This window comes from Myotis brandtii, unplaced genomic scaffold, assembly GCF_000412655.1.
Source record: "Myotis brandtii unplaced genomic scaffold, ASM41265v1 scaffold138, whole genome shotgun sequence".
In the NCBI taxonomy this organism is placed as follows: domain Eukaryota; kingdom Metazoa; phylum Chordata; class Mammalia; order Chiroptera; family Vespertilionidae; genus Myotis; species Myotis brandtii.
The window spans coordinates 836037-852273 of NW_005354915.1; the positions used below are offsets into that span (position 1 = coordinate 836037).

A 16237-nucleotide genomic window follows, 5' to 3' on the forward strand; every position below is an offset into this window, starting at 1 on the left:
GTGCTGAGGGCGGGGAGGGGCGTGTGTATGTCTGAAAGCCTCCAGCAAGCCAAGGCTGGACAAGACTCAGTGGCTTCCGTTGCTCCTTTCAGAAAAACAAACTCAGTATCATTTTCAAATTTGAGAGAAAAACACATATAAGAGAAAAAAAAGTCTTAAACAAATCCTTTCTACTAGCCCAAATCTCTACTAGCAGACAATTCCCAGGCTGGGGCAAGTACTGCTAGTGGATAAGAGTTTGGGTTTTGAGCTCTATCAGCAGTATCTGATCCTCAGTGTCCTGACTGTAAAATGGGTTGATAAGGATTAAATTGAAGTCTGGAACTTGGGTAAATGTTAGCCACTAAGGGCTTATGGCCTGAGGGGTGGCCCTTTATTTCTGATGCTAACAAACGCAGGAATTCCTGAGAGTGTGGGGGGAGCATTGCTGGTAGGGAGGACTAGGGCCACAGGTCCCAGCCAGGAGCACAGGTCTGCAGGGGGCGGGGAAGGGAGCTGCGGGAGGGAAGGGACCTGCGGGAGGGAAGGGACCTGCGGGAGGGAAGGGACCTGCGGGAGGGTGCACCTCTTTCAGCTTCTTGGCCCAGGGCTTCTGTGCCTTCCGAAAGCCGTCCTCGGCTTCTTTGGTCTCCTTAAAGCCCCCCATCATCTGCTTGTGGAAGGCCTCCTTCTGCCAGTTCTTGATCTTCTCGAAGTCCTCGTTCATCAGGGAGGCCTTCACCTCCAGGTGCAGCTCGCTCACCTTCTCCGCCTCGGACATGACGGCCATCCAGGCCTTCTCCACCGTCCCGTACTGAGGCCCTGCACAGGAGAGAAGCTGGTGGTCACTTGTCCCCGTGGGGCGGACAGGCCCTCCAGGGACTTCCTGTCAGTCTCTCCCCGCTGCCAGGGAGTTGGGGCCAGCAGCCTGGCTGTCTGGCCGGGAGGCTTCCTTGTGGTTGTTTCAGATACTGTCCTCTCAGCGGCTGTTCCTTTTTCAGTTCCTGGGATGATGAAAAGAATAAGGAACTGAAGCTGAATCAGCTTGGCCATTCTTTTGCTAGGGAACTTGAGAGATGAAATAAATTTCCTTTTTGAAGTCACTGGGCTCTTTAGAAACTCAAATTTCTGCTGTTTTAATTTGTGTAAGGCTGGCTGTTGGGGGAGGGGCCTTCGGCAGAACTGACCTCTCTCCCAGGACACTTCCCTCTGGGGGGCTCCTCAGCACCGTGGCCCCTTCTCCTGGGCCACACGCTCTCCCTCCCAGGGATGAGGCAGGACCTGTCATTCACTCCCAGGAAGAGCCCGGCCTGTGCCCTCAGCAGAGCAGAAGCTCTGTCTTGGGGGAGGAAAGAGTCGGAGGCAGGAACCTGCTCCGGTCAGATGGAAATCTCTAGATAGTGGGGTGGGGTGCCTGAGTCAGGAAGGAAATGACAAGCGGCCTGTCATTTTGAGGATGTGGGGTGGCATGAGGTGAGGGAGGGAGACAGGCCGAGCTGGGGATGAACATGGAAGCCCCAGGTCCTGACTTCAAGGCACTCCCAGGGGACAATGACTGTGTGAGCTGGGTGATGACAGAGGCACTGGTGGGGGAGGGGGAACCTCTAATCCCTGGCGTCTATGAAAACTGCAGCTCCCTGTCCTGCTTAGATCCGCAACGCCGGGCAGGATCCACAAGGTGAGGGGTAAGTGCTCTGTGACCCTCGAGCTCTGAAGGGACTGAGGGATTGTGTCGACAGCTGGATCCTGAGAAGCAGAAACAAATGACAACAGCTACCATTTACTGAGGGATTGGGCCCATCCCTGGCTACTCCTCATCCATGAACAGCCACTCCACTGGTCCAGACCCTGGGAGCCCTGCCCTCCTGAACCCCGACCCTCCAGGACCCCTGACCCAGGTGCCCTGGTTGGCACCTTCGAGGACAGCAGTCATGGTAGAAGAACCTGAGAAACACACCCTGAGAAGCTCCTACCCCCCCCACTCTGTCCTAGGAAACCCTGGACCAGTCAAGTGCCCTCTACTGCTGGGAAGTGCGCTGAGCACAATCCATGTCCACAGCAGCCTTCTGTCACTAAGCTCCAGAATCTTCTGTTTGGCTAGGAAGGGAGAGAGGCAAAACCTGTTATTCCATTAAAATTCAAAACTGGCCCTAGCCAGTTTGGCTCAGCGGATAGAGCATGGCCTGTGGACTGAAGGGTCCCGGGTTCGATTCCGGCCAAGGGCACATGCCTGGGTTGTGGGCTCGATCCCCAGTAGGGGGCGTGCAGGAGGCGGCCGATCAATGATTCTCTCTCATCATTGATGTTTCTATCTCTCTCTCCCTCTCCCTTCCTCTCTGAAATCAATAAAGAAATATATATTTAAAAATAAATAAATAAAATTCAAAACTGAAGCCCTGCTGGATGTCACTATCCAGCCCCACCTGACTCGCTCCATGGCCGGGCTCACACCTCAACAGCTCTCAGGGCCAGAAGCTCGGTGCTGAGTGGCCAGGCTTCTGCTTGGAAGGGAGTTTTCTCAAGTGTGGGCCCCTGGGAGCTGTTCTGCGTTAAACTGGCAAGCGTAGCATCCGTGGGAGACTCAGATGCTCTCCCCAGAGCAGTCCTGCCGTGAGGAGAGGAAATCTCACGCAGCCTGTGCTGCTGGGGGACAGCACCCTGCTGCTCTCCCAAAGGAATCACAGCCCCAGAACTGCAAGACGCACTCCTGCCCACTTCCTTATAAGAGGAAACTGGCGCAGAGAGGTCACCGATTTGCCCAGAGCTGTCCTGGGCAGGGGCCTCCCTACCCTTCTCCACGAGCTGCCTCCAGCGCCGGGCCCACTCGGTGAGCTGCTGCGCATACGCCTTCTCGATGCGCGCCCGCTCATGCAGGCAGTTCATGAGGTCGCTGCACAGGCGGTGGCCATCGTCGATTCGCTTCACGGTCCGCTTGTAGTTGCCGACCTAGGAGACAGAAGCAAGCACGCTGGGAGGCTTGGGGCTCTGGGCAGCAGCCCACCTGCCAGAGCCTCTGGGAGTAGGATAGCCTGGCCCTCACTGCTGTTCCAGCAGCCTCCATGCCGACCAGGCTCCCCAAGGCCCATCCCGCTCCCATTTGAAAGGCATCCCCACATCATTAGATGACAAGCTCCCGCTTTCACTTAACCAGCAGGAACATACAAAACAGCCATTTGAAGCTTCTCAATGTCCACGTGGCCAGTGTCCCTGCTCTGGCCTATGGGTCAGGGAGGGAGACAGACCAGCTCAGGGATGGCTATGATGGAGGGAAGTGAGGGGCTTAGGGCACCCGGGGGGGGGGGGGCATCTTATGCAGACTGAGGGGCCAGGGACAGCTTTCCAGAGTAGGTGATGCCTAACTGGAGAGATTTAAAATAATAATAATGTTTTAGTAACTCATAGTAAAATGATCTTACATTACAGACTTTTGGCTAAAGGCCTTTGATCATCATGGGTATAAACAGGTGTCTTCTGCCTTGTTGTCATCACTTGCCGGATTATTATTGCCTCCCATCATAGCAATCAACACTATTTCCCACTTACTGAGCACCTACTATGTGCCAAACACCACAATAGGTGTATTACACCTCCAAATACTGCCACCACCGTAACAAGCAGGAATAACTGTCCCCGCTTTAAGATGAAGAGACCAAGGCTTGGAGAAGTCGCATAGTTTGCCAAGATCCCACAGTTGCAGACCCTTCTCTGCTTGGACAAGGACTAAGGTGAGCTTTGGCCACTTTTTCTCATATGTTAAAGGAGAGACTAGCTCATCTAAATTGTAAAAAATAAACGGATAATTGAGAAAATTCTAGTGGCTAATTTGGAGGGATAATCAGGTGTTCAATGTTTCGTTCTTTGAGCTGCTGGCTTGAAAGGGCACCACGTAGCTCATCCTGGACACCATAAATACCTGGTTCCTGGAGAAAATGGGGCAGAAAAACCATCTATTGTATTTTCAACCCCTTTCTCCCTGTCTTCAAAAATCCCAGCCAACCTTCTGCCAGTTTTAGCGTTTCTAAGTCTCTGCCTGGCTGATCATGCTCGTACTTCACCCTGAGAGTGAATCTGGAAGCTCCTGGAGAACAGGGTCCCACTCCTGCAGAAAAGGGTACGGTCCTCAGGCCGCGGAGACCAGCGGCACTGCTGTTCACTTCTGATTTACGCACAGTGCGGCTACCAGCGCCTCTCCTACCCAGAGCCTGGCTAACCGGGTGAAGAAGGGGTTCTGAGGAGTGGTGGGAGGAGCCTGGGAAGGCACAAAACGCAGGCCTGCATGGAGATGGGCAATCGGGGGAGGGACTGAGATGTCGAGCTCCCATGGGGACAGTAGAAGCCCTGGAAGTCAGGTGGCCTGGCAGCCTTCCCCAGAGGCCACTGAGATTTGCACCAGGCACTTGTGTTATTATTTATTAATTGTTGCATTATTTTCCCTCCACAGTCCCCCAGCCCAGGCCTGCCTGGCTGTTAGCCCTCAGTCAGGGAAGCAGGTGAGCAGCGCACCAACACACACAGGCTGAACCCGAGCTTTCAGCCCTACCCTTCAGCAGCCCCTTTTTAGGAAGGCGAAAGTGAGCATTTCACAACCAGTTGGAAGTGACATCACATGTTCACTTCCCATTGAAAGAGGGCCTTGCTGTCATTTTGAAATTTACAGCAAGATGAAAAAAATCACCAACAAAACCCAAGTCAGTGTCGCTGAGCTGGTGGCCAGCAGAGCTGAGATCATCACGGCCCGTGCGTACCTGACAGTCCCCAGGCAGCCACCACGCGAGCTGGCTTTCATCCGGTCACCAACAATATTCAAACTGGTCACCAACATCAAAACATGTCGGCTCTCCAGAAACCTGCCCATCTCTGACTTTCAAAACCCTTGTAGAAAGATTTACAGAAAAGAAAAGGATGTTTCTTAACAAGGTCCATGTTGGTACAACCCATCAGCACATACAAGGTGAGCAAAAGTAGGTTTACAGTTGTGAGTATGTGAAATACAGCTTATTCTTATCCTTGTATTATTATTTATTAATTACTGTACTATTTTCCATTCAAACTATAAACCTACTTTTGCCCCACCCTATATTTAAATAACTACTCTTGAAATCTGAAAAGCAGCAAGGAGTTCAGGAAGGATGTTTCCAGAAGCACGTGTTGTATGTTTAAGTGCCGGCACTATGACCACTGCTGGGCCACGGGGAGAAAGGAGTGCTCAAGGTGACAGGCACTGCAAAGCCATCTATGTCCCTAACTCCATCTACATTCAGGCTCACCCCTCAGATATCAAGACACTAAAGACAGATGCTCAACAAGCGTGTGCCTGGGCACAGGACCACGATGCTCATCCTCTCCCTTCAGGACTGCCTGGCTGAGGGAGGGGCGGGGCGGGGAGGTATACTGAAGGCAACATCCGAGCTGAACTTTCAAGGACTTTCAAGGAGGCTGGCACATTAATGGGCAAGTAGGAGGCTGGCCACCTTGATGGAGAGGCGAGGGAAAGGATTCCAGGCAGAGAACAGTGCTGGCAAAGTGAAGAAGTTGTGACAGCATGGAGACCTGGGGCACTGTGAGACGTCCACCAGGAATGGAACACGGAACACAGAACGCAGGGCAATGAGCAGAGACTTGGCCAGGGGTCAAGTGCAGCGGGTGGGGTGGGAGGTGGGGTCAGACAGTGAGAAATCTCCAGGGCGGGCCTTCACCCTGAAGGGTGCTGTGCTCAGTCCTGGTGGGCTTCAGGAGGGGGAAGCTCCTGGGGGAAGGTGTGAGAGTGCCTCCTGAGACTGGGGCGCAGCTGTGAAAGGAGAGCTAACACACGGATAATGTTAGAAAGGGGCGGGGACTGAGTGCCAAAGGCAGGGGGAGGAGAGGGAGCAGACGGCTGTTGATGGAGTGTCCCATCCTACCTGCCCCAGTTTCAGCTCTGCAAGGCTCAGCTTGGCTTCCCCAGGGCGGCTTCCCTGCCGCCTGCCGTCCCAGCCGGACCACCAGTGCAGAGCACCTGCATCGCCTGCACTTGCACACAGGCGAGACCAACTCCCCGGCCCGGACTCCTGCTGGCTGGTCCACCCGGGGGCCACGAGGGCCCTTCCGAACACTGCCCCCATGGCCCGCAGTCGCAGCTGGTCCCGCACAGGTAACGATCGTGCATGTTAGCTCCCTGCCGTGCTGGGCTGCAGGCCTCCTGGCAGCAGGTGCCGCACGGTCTCTCCCCAGCAGCAGCATCATAATAGGGCCTGTCCACACCGAGCCGGGCGGGGTGCTGACAGCGCCACAGGGGCCACATCATCGAATCTGTCACAATCCAAGGCAGCGGGTGCTGCTTATGTTTCCATTTTACAGAAAAGGAAACTGGTTTGAAGAAGCAAAGTCACCCATGATCATGCAGCCAGGAGGCAGAGCCCACCTTACAGAGCCTTCCGCAGGCCGAGAGCAGAGAAGGCATAGAGCCAAGATTTAAGGTTGGTATCAGGTCACCTGTGTGTTTCCAACAGATTCAGGGAAGGCCACAGAGGTCAGGACTGTCAGGTAGCATGCAGGCCCTGTCCCTGATCCCGCCATGTGCTGGTGAGGCTATCAGGAACCCCAAACCTGAAAACTACTAAAACCGCTTGCTCAAGATGACCTTTATTTTACCCTCAGAACACTCATGCCCTTTAACCTGCAACCCTGAGGCCTAAGCACACTGCTCCCTCCACACCTGGAGGCACGTTCAAGGGCGAGCCAGCTGTGCCGGAGTGGACAGAGCCTGCCGAGACAATAAACCCATTTGTCTTTGCTTTCTTCAGGCAAAAGCAGATGTTCTTGTCTACTGACAGTATGACAGCTAAGAATTTAGATGGGAGCCTAAGAGCTTAAATCAATGGCTTGTTAAAACTACTGGATTTAATATATGCTGATAACATATTCTGGCAACTTTCACCTTTTTTTCTTTTTTTTTAACCAAGCAGCTGCAGGCTTCTGTAATAGCACTGCATTTAGTTACTTCATTTTCCCAGGCGCTTTCTGTCATCAACTGGGTCATTACAGTGATGCTGCCAAACGCGGCTGCAGGAACAGGCATGCCGCGTGCTGAGACCGCATCGCCACAGCAGAGGCCAGGGCTCCCAGCCAGAACCTGTCCCGACATCTGGCACCACTTTACATGTTCCCATTCCCTTAACCCTCACATATGCTAGGATGTGGGTATCAGCATCACTCCCACTCTACAGATTGGGAAATTGAGGCAAAGACAAATTAGCAACTTGCCCAAAGCCACATACATGTGAAGTGACAAGCCTGGGAGTCAAACCCAGGTCACCTGGCTTGAGAGCACGTGTCTGAACCTGCCCCGCTGCCTGTGTCGGTCTCTCTTGAAGGCCTTCTGTGTGCTCCATCCCCTCCGCATCGCCACCTAGCTCAAGGCAGGTACTGATTAATACCAGAAGCAATGTCATTCCATTAGGAAAAAAATTTTCCCCAAGACTCTAAAGCAGCGGTTCTCAACCTCACAGGGGTCGCCTAAGACCATCCTGCATATCAGATATTTACATTATGATTCATAACAGTAGCAACATTACAGTTATGAAGTAGCAACGAAAATAATTTTATGGTTGGGTCACAACATGAGGAACTGTATTTAAAGGGCCAGAAGGTTGAGAACCACTGCTCTAAAGGATTCTGTCTATGGTTTGGCTCAGCGGTGAGAATCACGAGGACTTGCGTTTCTAAAGGCCAGCCCACCAGGAGCTCCCAGGAAGTCTGCACAGCCACCACTGGCTCCTGAGTGTCCTTCTAAGCTGCACAGCCTTCCTGGGGCCGGCACGCGGGGCCTGCCTGTCTGCGAACAGGGGGCAGAGGGGCAGCCTGAATTCCAGCATTGTCCCACGGGCACCACCAACTGCATCCTGTGACCTCCAGTTCTAACACAGCTCCATCCAGTTTCACCACCAACGTCCCCTAGGCAGTGGGAGTGCACCTGACAATGCCAGGAAGCCGCTGCTGCCCACAGGCCGGGACACACCCGTGACTCTGTCGCTGCCCCTGTCAGAAATGTTCTGCCTTCTAAGAAATGTTCCCTCAGACGATGTGCCTCTCTGGCTCCTGAAATTTGAGCTCTGGCCCAGATACCCACCAGGAAGGTGCTATCACCTACGGGGCAGGGACAGAGGGCACTGGCACCCCTGTGCTATTTCATTTACTCGGATCCCACGGAAGCCAGCTACCCTCCTTGAGGGTAGGGACTCAGACTGCCACATTCCTTGTTGGAGCCTCAAAGGGCCTACCACACAGTAGGTGATCAATAAACACATACTTTTAATAAAATGAAGTATTCAGCTAAAAGTTAATATTGAGCTTTCCCCCAATACATAGGAAAGAAAAGTGTGGATAGAAGTTTAAGCTCCTGGCCCATCTTTTCTAAACTTGGCCACCTGTGATCACTTATCTATTAGTCTATAATATCAGATGGTATTTGATGTCAGACAAAATTATACACTTAATTATTCTAAGTTTATACAACTCTTTTGTGCTCATGCCCAGTAAGACCCAGGCCATCATCCTCACCTTCTGCACCACTAGAGCCTCCAGGGTCAGAAAAGCACCCACGTGGGAGCCAATGTCTGCATTCTCACTTCATCCTGGCTGCCTCCCTCAAAGGCCAGTATCATCCCCTCTTTACAGATGAAAAGCCTGAGGCTCTTAGTGTCAAGCAACTTGCCCAAGGTCACACAGCTAGTAAGGGCACAGCTAGGATCAAACCTAGATATTTTCATTTTTTAAAAAATATATATATTTTAAATATATTTTTATTGACTTCAGAAAGGAAGGGAGAGGGAGAGAGATAGAAACATCAAAGATGAGAGAGAATCATTGATGGGCTGCCTCCTGCATATCCCCTTACTGATCGAGCCCACAACCCAGGCATGTGCCCTTGACAGGGATCGAAACTGGGACCCTTCAGTCCACAGGCCGACGCTCTATCCACTGAGCCAAACCAGCTAGGGCAGAACCTAGATCTTTTCAACTGCAAAGCCAGTGCTCTTTCCATGAAACCCATGGCTACAGGGAAAGTTACAGGGGTTTTACCATGAGAATAAAATTTGATCAAAAAAGGACTTTCCTTCAACCAGCAGGCAGGAAAAGTATGACTACCAAAACCACAAAATAATCTAATCAGGAAGGGAGTTCCTCATAGGCTCAGACAGACAGGAAGATGCTCCAACCAGCTCCAGGGCAGTATGTTTAGCCCTCTGGCCATTTGCCTGCACTGGCCAACATATCACATCACCGCCGTCTGTTTTTCTACGCAAAACTGCCTTTCAGGCTAAGCCCAGTGATTTGTATATCTCACTCTAAGTCATACATGGTTGAACATGAAAAGGAAGATCAGAGAATGGACAAACTGACAAGACCTCTAAAGCACCTGACTTTTCTAGCAAGGCAGCTTCACTGACAGCTTAGCCATCCTGTTGCCATCCAAATCTGACCACAAATGCCTGGCTGGTTTGGGGGTATGTTTATCCCCCCCACCCCACTCTCCACACACAGTCTGGCAGGCAGGCATCAGCCTGATTTCTGTATCATGGGGGGAAAGCCTGGGCATTACCTCCCAGAAGCTGTCGCTGGAAACTTCTACTCCAACGGAATCATCATAAGTGACAGACATCTCTCCGAAGGGTGAAGGAGCAGCAGGTCAACTGCAGACACTCCAAATCGGAAGACAAACCTACAAGAAAAACATATCGTTGTGATTTTGAACTCCCAAGGTAAGAGCAAGCCGTCCCCATTGAAGATTTCCATTTCCAGCATTGCCTGCGTACAGAACAGTCTAAAATGTTTCCTTTAGTTGGGAGGTCAATAAACTCATGTGTATTTCACATTAACAAGTAAACCTCCTCAACATCCTGCTGGAGAGCTAGAAGAGCTTTCAGAACAGTTTGTGTTCTGAGATCAACAGATTGATGCCTTCACTAAACACTTTTGCTCATCCCTTGGAGAACGAGGCACAGAACACGTGAGGAGAGCAGCAAATGAGGGCAGAGCCCTTGCATCTCTGGGCTCACTCTGTCCCAGCCTGTCCTAGCCATCCAGCAGGGAGAGGATGGGGTAAACTGTGAGTGGAAATAATCCCACCTTTGACATGACTCTCCACTCTCCACAGGGTTCCAGCACATTCTGACTGTGCCGGGCACTGTCCTCCCCCACCCATGGCTGACTCATCTCAGCCACTGAAACCCCAAATTCAGACCAATTTCTTTGGACACCATCTGTGTGAGGGTCAGCTACACAGAGTAAAGACGAACAAGCGAAAGTGACCGTTTCTGAGTGCAGATGGAGTGTTCTCAACCCAGCAAGGGTCAAGGGGCAGTTGCTCCCCTGCTGGAGGGAAGAAGCTGAAGCACATTCGGAAGCACAGATCACTGCGGTGGAATGACCTGTCCCCAGGGATGAGACGCCACCCTCCTTTCCATCACCCTGTGTTCAGATCACACAGCCAGATCCAAAACTCTAACCACAGAGTCAGGATTCAAAGCCTCAGCTTAGTGACAGCAGGGCGCAGGTGGGGTGGGCAAGCAGAATGCCCTACACTGCTACACCTGCAGGCACAAGGCTTGGTTTGTTCTAGGTCAGTGATGGCGAACCTATGACAAGCGTGCCAGAGGTGACACGCGAACTCATTTTTTTGGTTGATTTTTCTTTGTTAAATGGCATTTAAATATATAAAATAAATATCAAAAATATAAGTCTTTGTTTTACTATGGTTGCAAATATAAAAAAATTTCTATATGTGACACGGCACCAGAGTTAAGTTAGGGCTTTTCAAAATGCTGACACGCCGAGCTCAAAAGGTTCGCCATCACTGTTCTAGGTCCTTTACTCATGTTATCACATCTAATCCTCATGATTCCCTGTGAGACAGTCTAGAGCAGCGGTTCTCAACCTGTGGGTCGCGACCCCTTTGGGGTCGAACAACCCTTTCACAGGGGTCGCCTAAGACCATCGGAAAACACATAATTACATATTGCTTTTGTGACTAATCACTATGCTTTAATTATGTCAAAATCACAGTTATGAAGTAGCAACGAAAATAATTTTATGGCTGGGGGTCACCACAACATGAGGAACTGTATTAAAGGGTCGCGGCATTAGGAAGGTTGAGAACCACTGGTTTAGAGCCACAGTAAGGAATACAGGCTCTAGAGTCAGGCTTCCTGGGCTGCAATCCTAAATCCATTACTCACTGTCTGGGCAACAGAGGGCAAGTTATATGACCTCTCTATGCCTCAAAGGCTTTATCTGTAAAAGACAGACAATAAGTAAATCAGAACTGCTGAGAGGGTCAGATGAGGCAATACATACAAGGGCTTAGAACAATACATGGCCCATAGTAAGTGCTATGGACGTAGTAAATAATAATGTGATTATTATTAGACTAGAGGCCTGGTGCATGAATTTGTGCACAGGTGGGGTCCAGCCAACGGGGGGGCGGGGGAGGGGGCAGACACACACACACACACACACACACACACACACGGGAGGTTGGCTAGCCGGCCAGCCCCGCCCCCAGTCAAACTCCTGGTCGAAGGGACAATTTGCATATTAGCCTTTTATTATATAGGATAGTAACTATTATTAGTATTACTAGCATTACTTTGGTCTATACTTTACAGTTGACAAAACTGATCCTTGGAGAAGTAACTTGCCCAAGGTTTGCCTAAGTAATGAATGGTAGAGACCAGCATTTGATACCAACTCTGCCTGTTTGCTAAGGTAACATCATGTCTCCAATTTAAAGAAGATCTATAACCTCAGATCTACTTGCTAGTTAAGAGGGCTTAATCTGGTGGAGCTTCCAAAGGTAAACACAGCACTGTATGCCCAATGAATTCAAAGACAGGTTATGGTACTTCAAAGCCACAGCTATAATGCACGCAAGTATAACTAGGCAGTCGCATGGGTGCCACCCACACACTCATCCTGACAGCACGCTGACTAAATCTCTGCTCCATCATCACAGGGGCAGTGTGGCATCAACCACAGGGCTACCACAAAGGCCTGACAGGCCACCTGCTTGGGCCATCGTACCACCTTGTTTCGTAGCATCCCCTTTTCCATAGAATCCTGTGCTCTGAGTCAGGGCCCTCCTAGAAGCACCCAGCCTGCATTTGCAGCAGCAGAAAGTCATCTACCCAGCACACCTGGTCTCTGCTCCAGGCTCCTCAGGGAATATCTGGGCGTTTGGCTCAGGCAAGTCTCAAAGTGGTCCAATCAAGCGGCTGGCTGGCTGCCGGGCCAGCTCCAGGGAGCAGTTACAGGGACGGAGGGCACCTGCTCTAGATGGAGAAAAGCTCAGAGGAACTCCTTTCTGCCTGGGTTCAGCCACGGTTTAGATACTAATGGAAGATCAGTTCTGCACAAGATTTATTAATAGAAGAATATAATTTTTAAAATTGTATATCATCAGTCACCAGTGACTCACATGGCGCTTAACGTGTTAAGCATCCTTTGAAGCACAATGTTACCTATATTCAACAATCTCATTTATTTTTCATTAACAGTCCCATGAGGTAGGTATTTTTATTTCCTTTCCATAGATGAGAAACTAAAGATCAAGCAACTTGCTTAAGATTATAAATGGTGAGATCAAGAATCAAAACCAAGTTCTGTGATTCTAAAGTTCAAGTTTTTCCTATTATACTACATTGCAGATCTATATATATAAAAGCCCAGCAACTGGAATGGCGGAACAACCGGAACGACCAGTGGCTATGATGTGCACTGCAGCAGCCAACCAGCATGATCCGGCCCCTGATTGGCCCCCAACACCCTGATTGGGGGCAAGGCCAACTGCCCGCCCCCCACTGGCCTGGCCCAATGGGCCCCCATCAGGGCAGGCCAGCCGGACCCCACCTGTGCATGAATTTGTGCACCAGGCCTCTAGTAATTAAGTTCATAGGTATAATGAATAAAATGCTGTGAAAATATCAAGAGAGCAAGAATGAATCCTTTCATGAACAGGGCGTGGGAAAAGCTGGAGTGAGACTTACAGGGAGATGGGCTCTATTTAAGTACACAAGAGAGGGGCCTCCTATCTGTAAGGGGAGGAGGGGATCAAGATGGGTCAACGGGAGGCCAAGGAATCTCATCTGCCCCTGGAAATCCATGGTTGGTGATTTTACAAAAGTAATAGAATCAGCTGTCAGCCTTCAGGGCTCAAACAAAAAATGTCCTCCACAATGTATAGTTAGATCTGTTCATTTATGGCCAGGATTTGACTGACACCACTGACTCAATATGGCACAATGATCAACCACTATTCCTGGGCCCATAAGACCTGAGTCACACCAGCCATAGTTGGGTTCAGGAAGGGACTGGAAGGAAAGAACCCATAAAACATCATGTGACTCAGTGACACAATGGTCTTGTGTCAACAAAAATTGGAAAGAGAGGAAGACCTGCCATTATCAGCTGCACTTGGTGAGCCTCATTCATTCAAGATCTAAGTTTCAAAAACTGACATAGTGCTGGGAATACAGATAGACCATGGGCTAGACCTCAAATTCTTTCAAATAAAACTGAAAAACAATGAAACTGGACTAGATTAGTGGGAATCAGGAAGTCCGAAATGTTAACTTTGTCAAATACAAACAGAAAAAATATTCTTTGCCCTTTTAATACCATACATAAAAGGAAATTGATTGATGTGAAAATGCTTGATGACAATCAAAATAAGACCTCAGAATGCCTGCTCTACATAAGGCAAGAAAAATGGTAACACCCAATGTTAAGGGGTCTTAAAGTACTAAATTGGGCATTTTTTTTAATGTATTTGTAACCTAGAAAATTGTAATCTAAAAAAATCTATTTTTCCATAGAGAACTCAAAGAGAGTTTGGCAGAGAAAGGAAGGACAGGAAGAGGATGGATTATCCATGGTCCTATCACGGGAAGACAACACAATGTATTTTCCTTCCTCACAGCTGTTTTCAGACATCACCTATTCCCTCCTTTAAGTAGGGGGCGGGGTGAGGTGGACACGTGTGACCTGGGGGCCTAGAGCTGCAGAAAAATAACTCTCAGGTAAGAGGAGAGGGCATAGGACACAGCCTACAAAGAGAAAATGAACTTCCTGGACAAAGCCCCTGAAGTCCAAACACTGGCACTCTGTTCTCATATATGGGCACTCACTTGAGTGCGGTAACCGAGTGGGAACCAGCTTCAGACCAGGTCACACCCAGGAGCCATGCTCAACCCCACAGAGAAACCAAGAAGGTTCTTGGCCAAAGTTGTCCGTGCTTGTGTCAAATCAAGAATGCCTGCTTCAACCACACATGGTTCTGCTGTTCCACCTGGGAGCTCAGGGTGGGAATAAAGCAACATCAAAGCAGCCCCTAGGTACCAAGCATCTCTTATCATCAATAGGAGGTCTAGGTGAGCTTTAAATATATTATTTTTGTTCCTTAAAACCCCTGTAAAAATGTATTATTGTCCCCATTTTACAGGGAGGCAACTGAGTGCAATGATTCAAATTAAGAGCTTGCAGCTCATCTATAACAATAAAAGCATAATATGCTAATGACCTTCCAGACAAAGCCAGGGCTGCGAGGGAAGCCCAGGTCCCAGGTGCCAGAGGGAAGCCGGTGCCAGCAGCCAGGGGAAGGAAGGCCTACTCTTGCACAGATTTCATGCATCGGGCCTCTAGTAAATGCTAAGCTGGGATTCCACCCAGGCGTCTGGCTCCATGCTGCCGACTCCAGCAGGACACTGCATGACCAGCCCCGTCATTCCCAGACCTGGGAACCCTGCTTGGCTGGGAGGCTGCTTCCTCAGGGAAGGTAATATCGCTGCCCAAATATCCCCAAAGGCCCTGGGCCTGTCAGGGAATATTACTCGGAATTTTTTTCATGCAGAAATTTGAATCTGGCTTTAGTACCCACTGATAAAGTTGGGGAAACCAAGGCTTCTGAGGGCAACAAGAGAGAACCTTCAGGCCCATTCCTTCAAAAGGAGATCTGACCCGGTAAACTTCCTGGTCCTGCTTCCCTCGCTCTGCTAGGGTCTGAGCCAAAACTGGCCCTCACCAAGACTGTGCCCATGCTGTGAAACTCTGGTCTGTACTGCCAAATGGTACTGAGTGTTCCTGAGATGTACTTATCAAAGCCAAACCCATAAATGTGCATTTAATAATTAACTAGGTACTTCTCCACGGGCGGTGACGTTCCTGGGAAGACAGTGTGGCATCTGGGCTCCACCCCTGTGGACTCAGTCAGCCATCCTGAGAGCCTGTCCTCTGAAAGGCAAGGTCATCACCGGCGCTCCCTCCCTCCTGAGCTAGGAATGGCTCAGGGATGATAAGGGACAGGTGAGGCAAAACTGCTCTTTCCAAGGACAGGACAGACTGCCACTTCAGTGTATTTCAGCCTGTCCACTACCCAGTAGTTGACTGGTTGTTGTTTGTTTTTTTTAATATATTTTATTGATTTTTTACAGAGAGGAAGGGAGAGGGATAGAGAGTTAGAAACATCGATGAGAGAGAAACATCGATCAGCTGCCTCCTGCACACTCCCTACTGGGGATGTGCCCGCAACCAAGGTACATGCCCTTGACCAGAATCGAACCTGGTACCCTTCAGTCCGCAGGCTGACGCTCTATCCACTGAGCCAAACCGGTTAGGGCTGGTTGTTTCTTCCTAGAGAAACTGAAACCCAATACTCAAATATAATGCTGAGTGAGCTCTATGAACTCTGAACAAATGCTACACATAAGTGAATGCTCCTGTGGGAGACTCCTGCGCATGCTTAGACCCTTGGAGACCTTAAATTCAGTTGCTCGTGGAACAGGGACTATGTGCTTCCGTCTGAACCTTGTCTGCCCATCAGAGGCTGCAGAAGCAGCAAGCTTGACAGCAAGACAATCAAAGTACAAAGGTGTACAAATCATCACCTCGCCTCCCACTCCTGAAAACACACCGGCGCTCCTCCACGTGATCCTGGCACACGGCGGGCCCTCCATCAATGTCTGCTGAATACATGTTCTAAGACAGGGCAAACTTTTTGACTCAAGGGCCACAATGGGTTCTTAAACTGGACCGGAGGGCCGGAACAAAAGCATGGATGGAGTGTTTGTGTGAACTAATATAAATTCAAAGTAAACATCATTACATAAAAGGGTACGGTCTTTTTTTTTTTTTAGTTTTATTCATTTCAAACGGGCCGGATCCGGCCCGCGGGCCGTAGTTTGCCCACGGCTGTTCTAAGAGAAGGAGACACGGGTCCAGCTCTCTG

The 16237-nt window shown here is 50.0% G+C and overlaps 1 protein-coding gene across 2 annotated transcripts in view; it reads right to left on the minus strand.

Annotated features, from left to right (window-relative positions):
- PACSIN2 (protein kinase C and casein kinase substrate in neurons 2) overlaps positions 1–16237 on the minus strand; it is a 67311-nt gene that overhangs the window by 12864 nt on the left and 38210 nt on the right. For both annotated transcript variants that reach the window (XM_014535114.1, XM_014535113.1), the window contains exons 2-4: positions 9560–9679; positions 2769–2925; positions 566–801 (exon numbers count right to left, since the gene is read on the minus strand). In XM_014535114.1, coding sequence (XP_014390600.1) covers positions 566–801; positions 2769–2925; positions 9560–9619 — 453 coding nt within the window. In that variant the 5' untranslated portion in view covers positions 9620–9679. The remainder of the gene's footprint in view (positions 1–565; positions 802–2768; positions 2926–9559; positions 9680–16237) is intronic.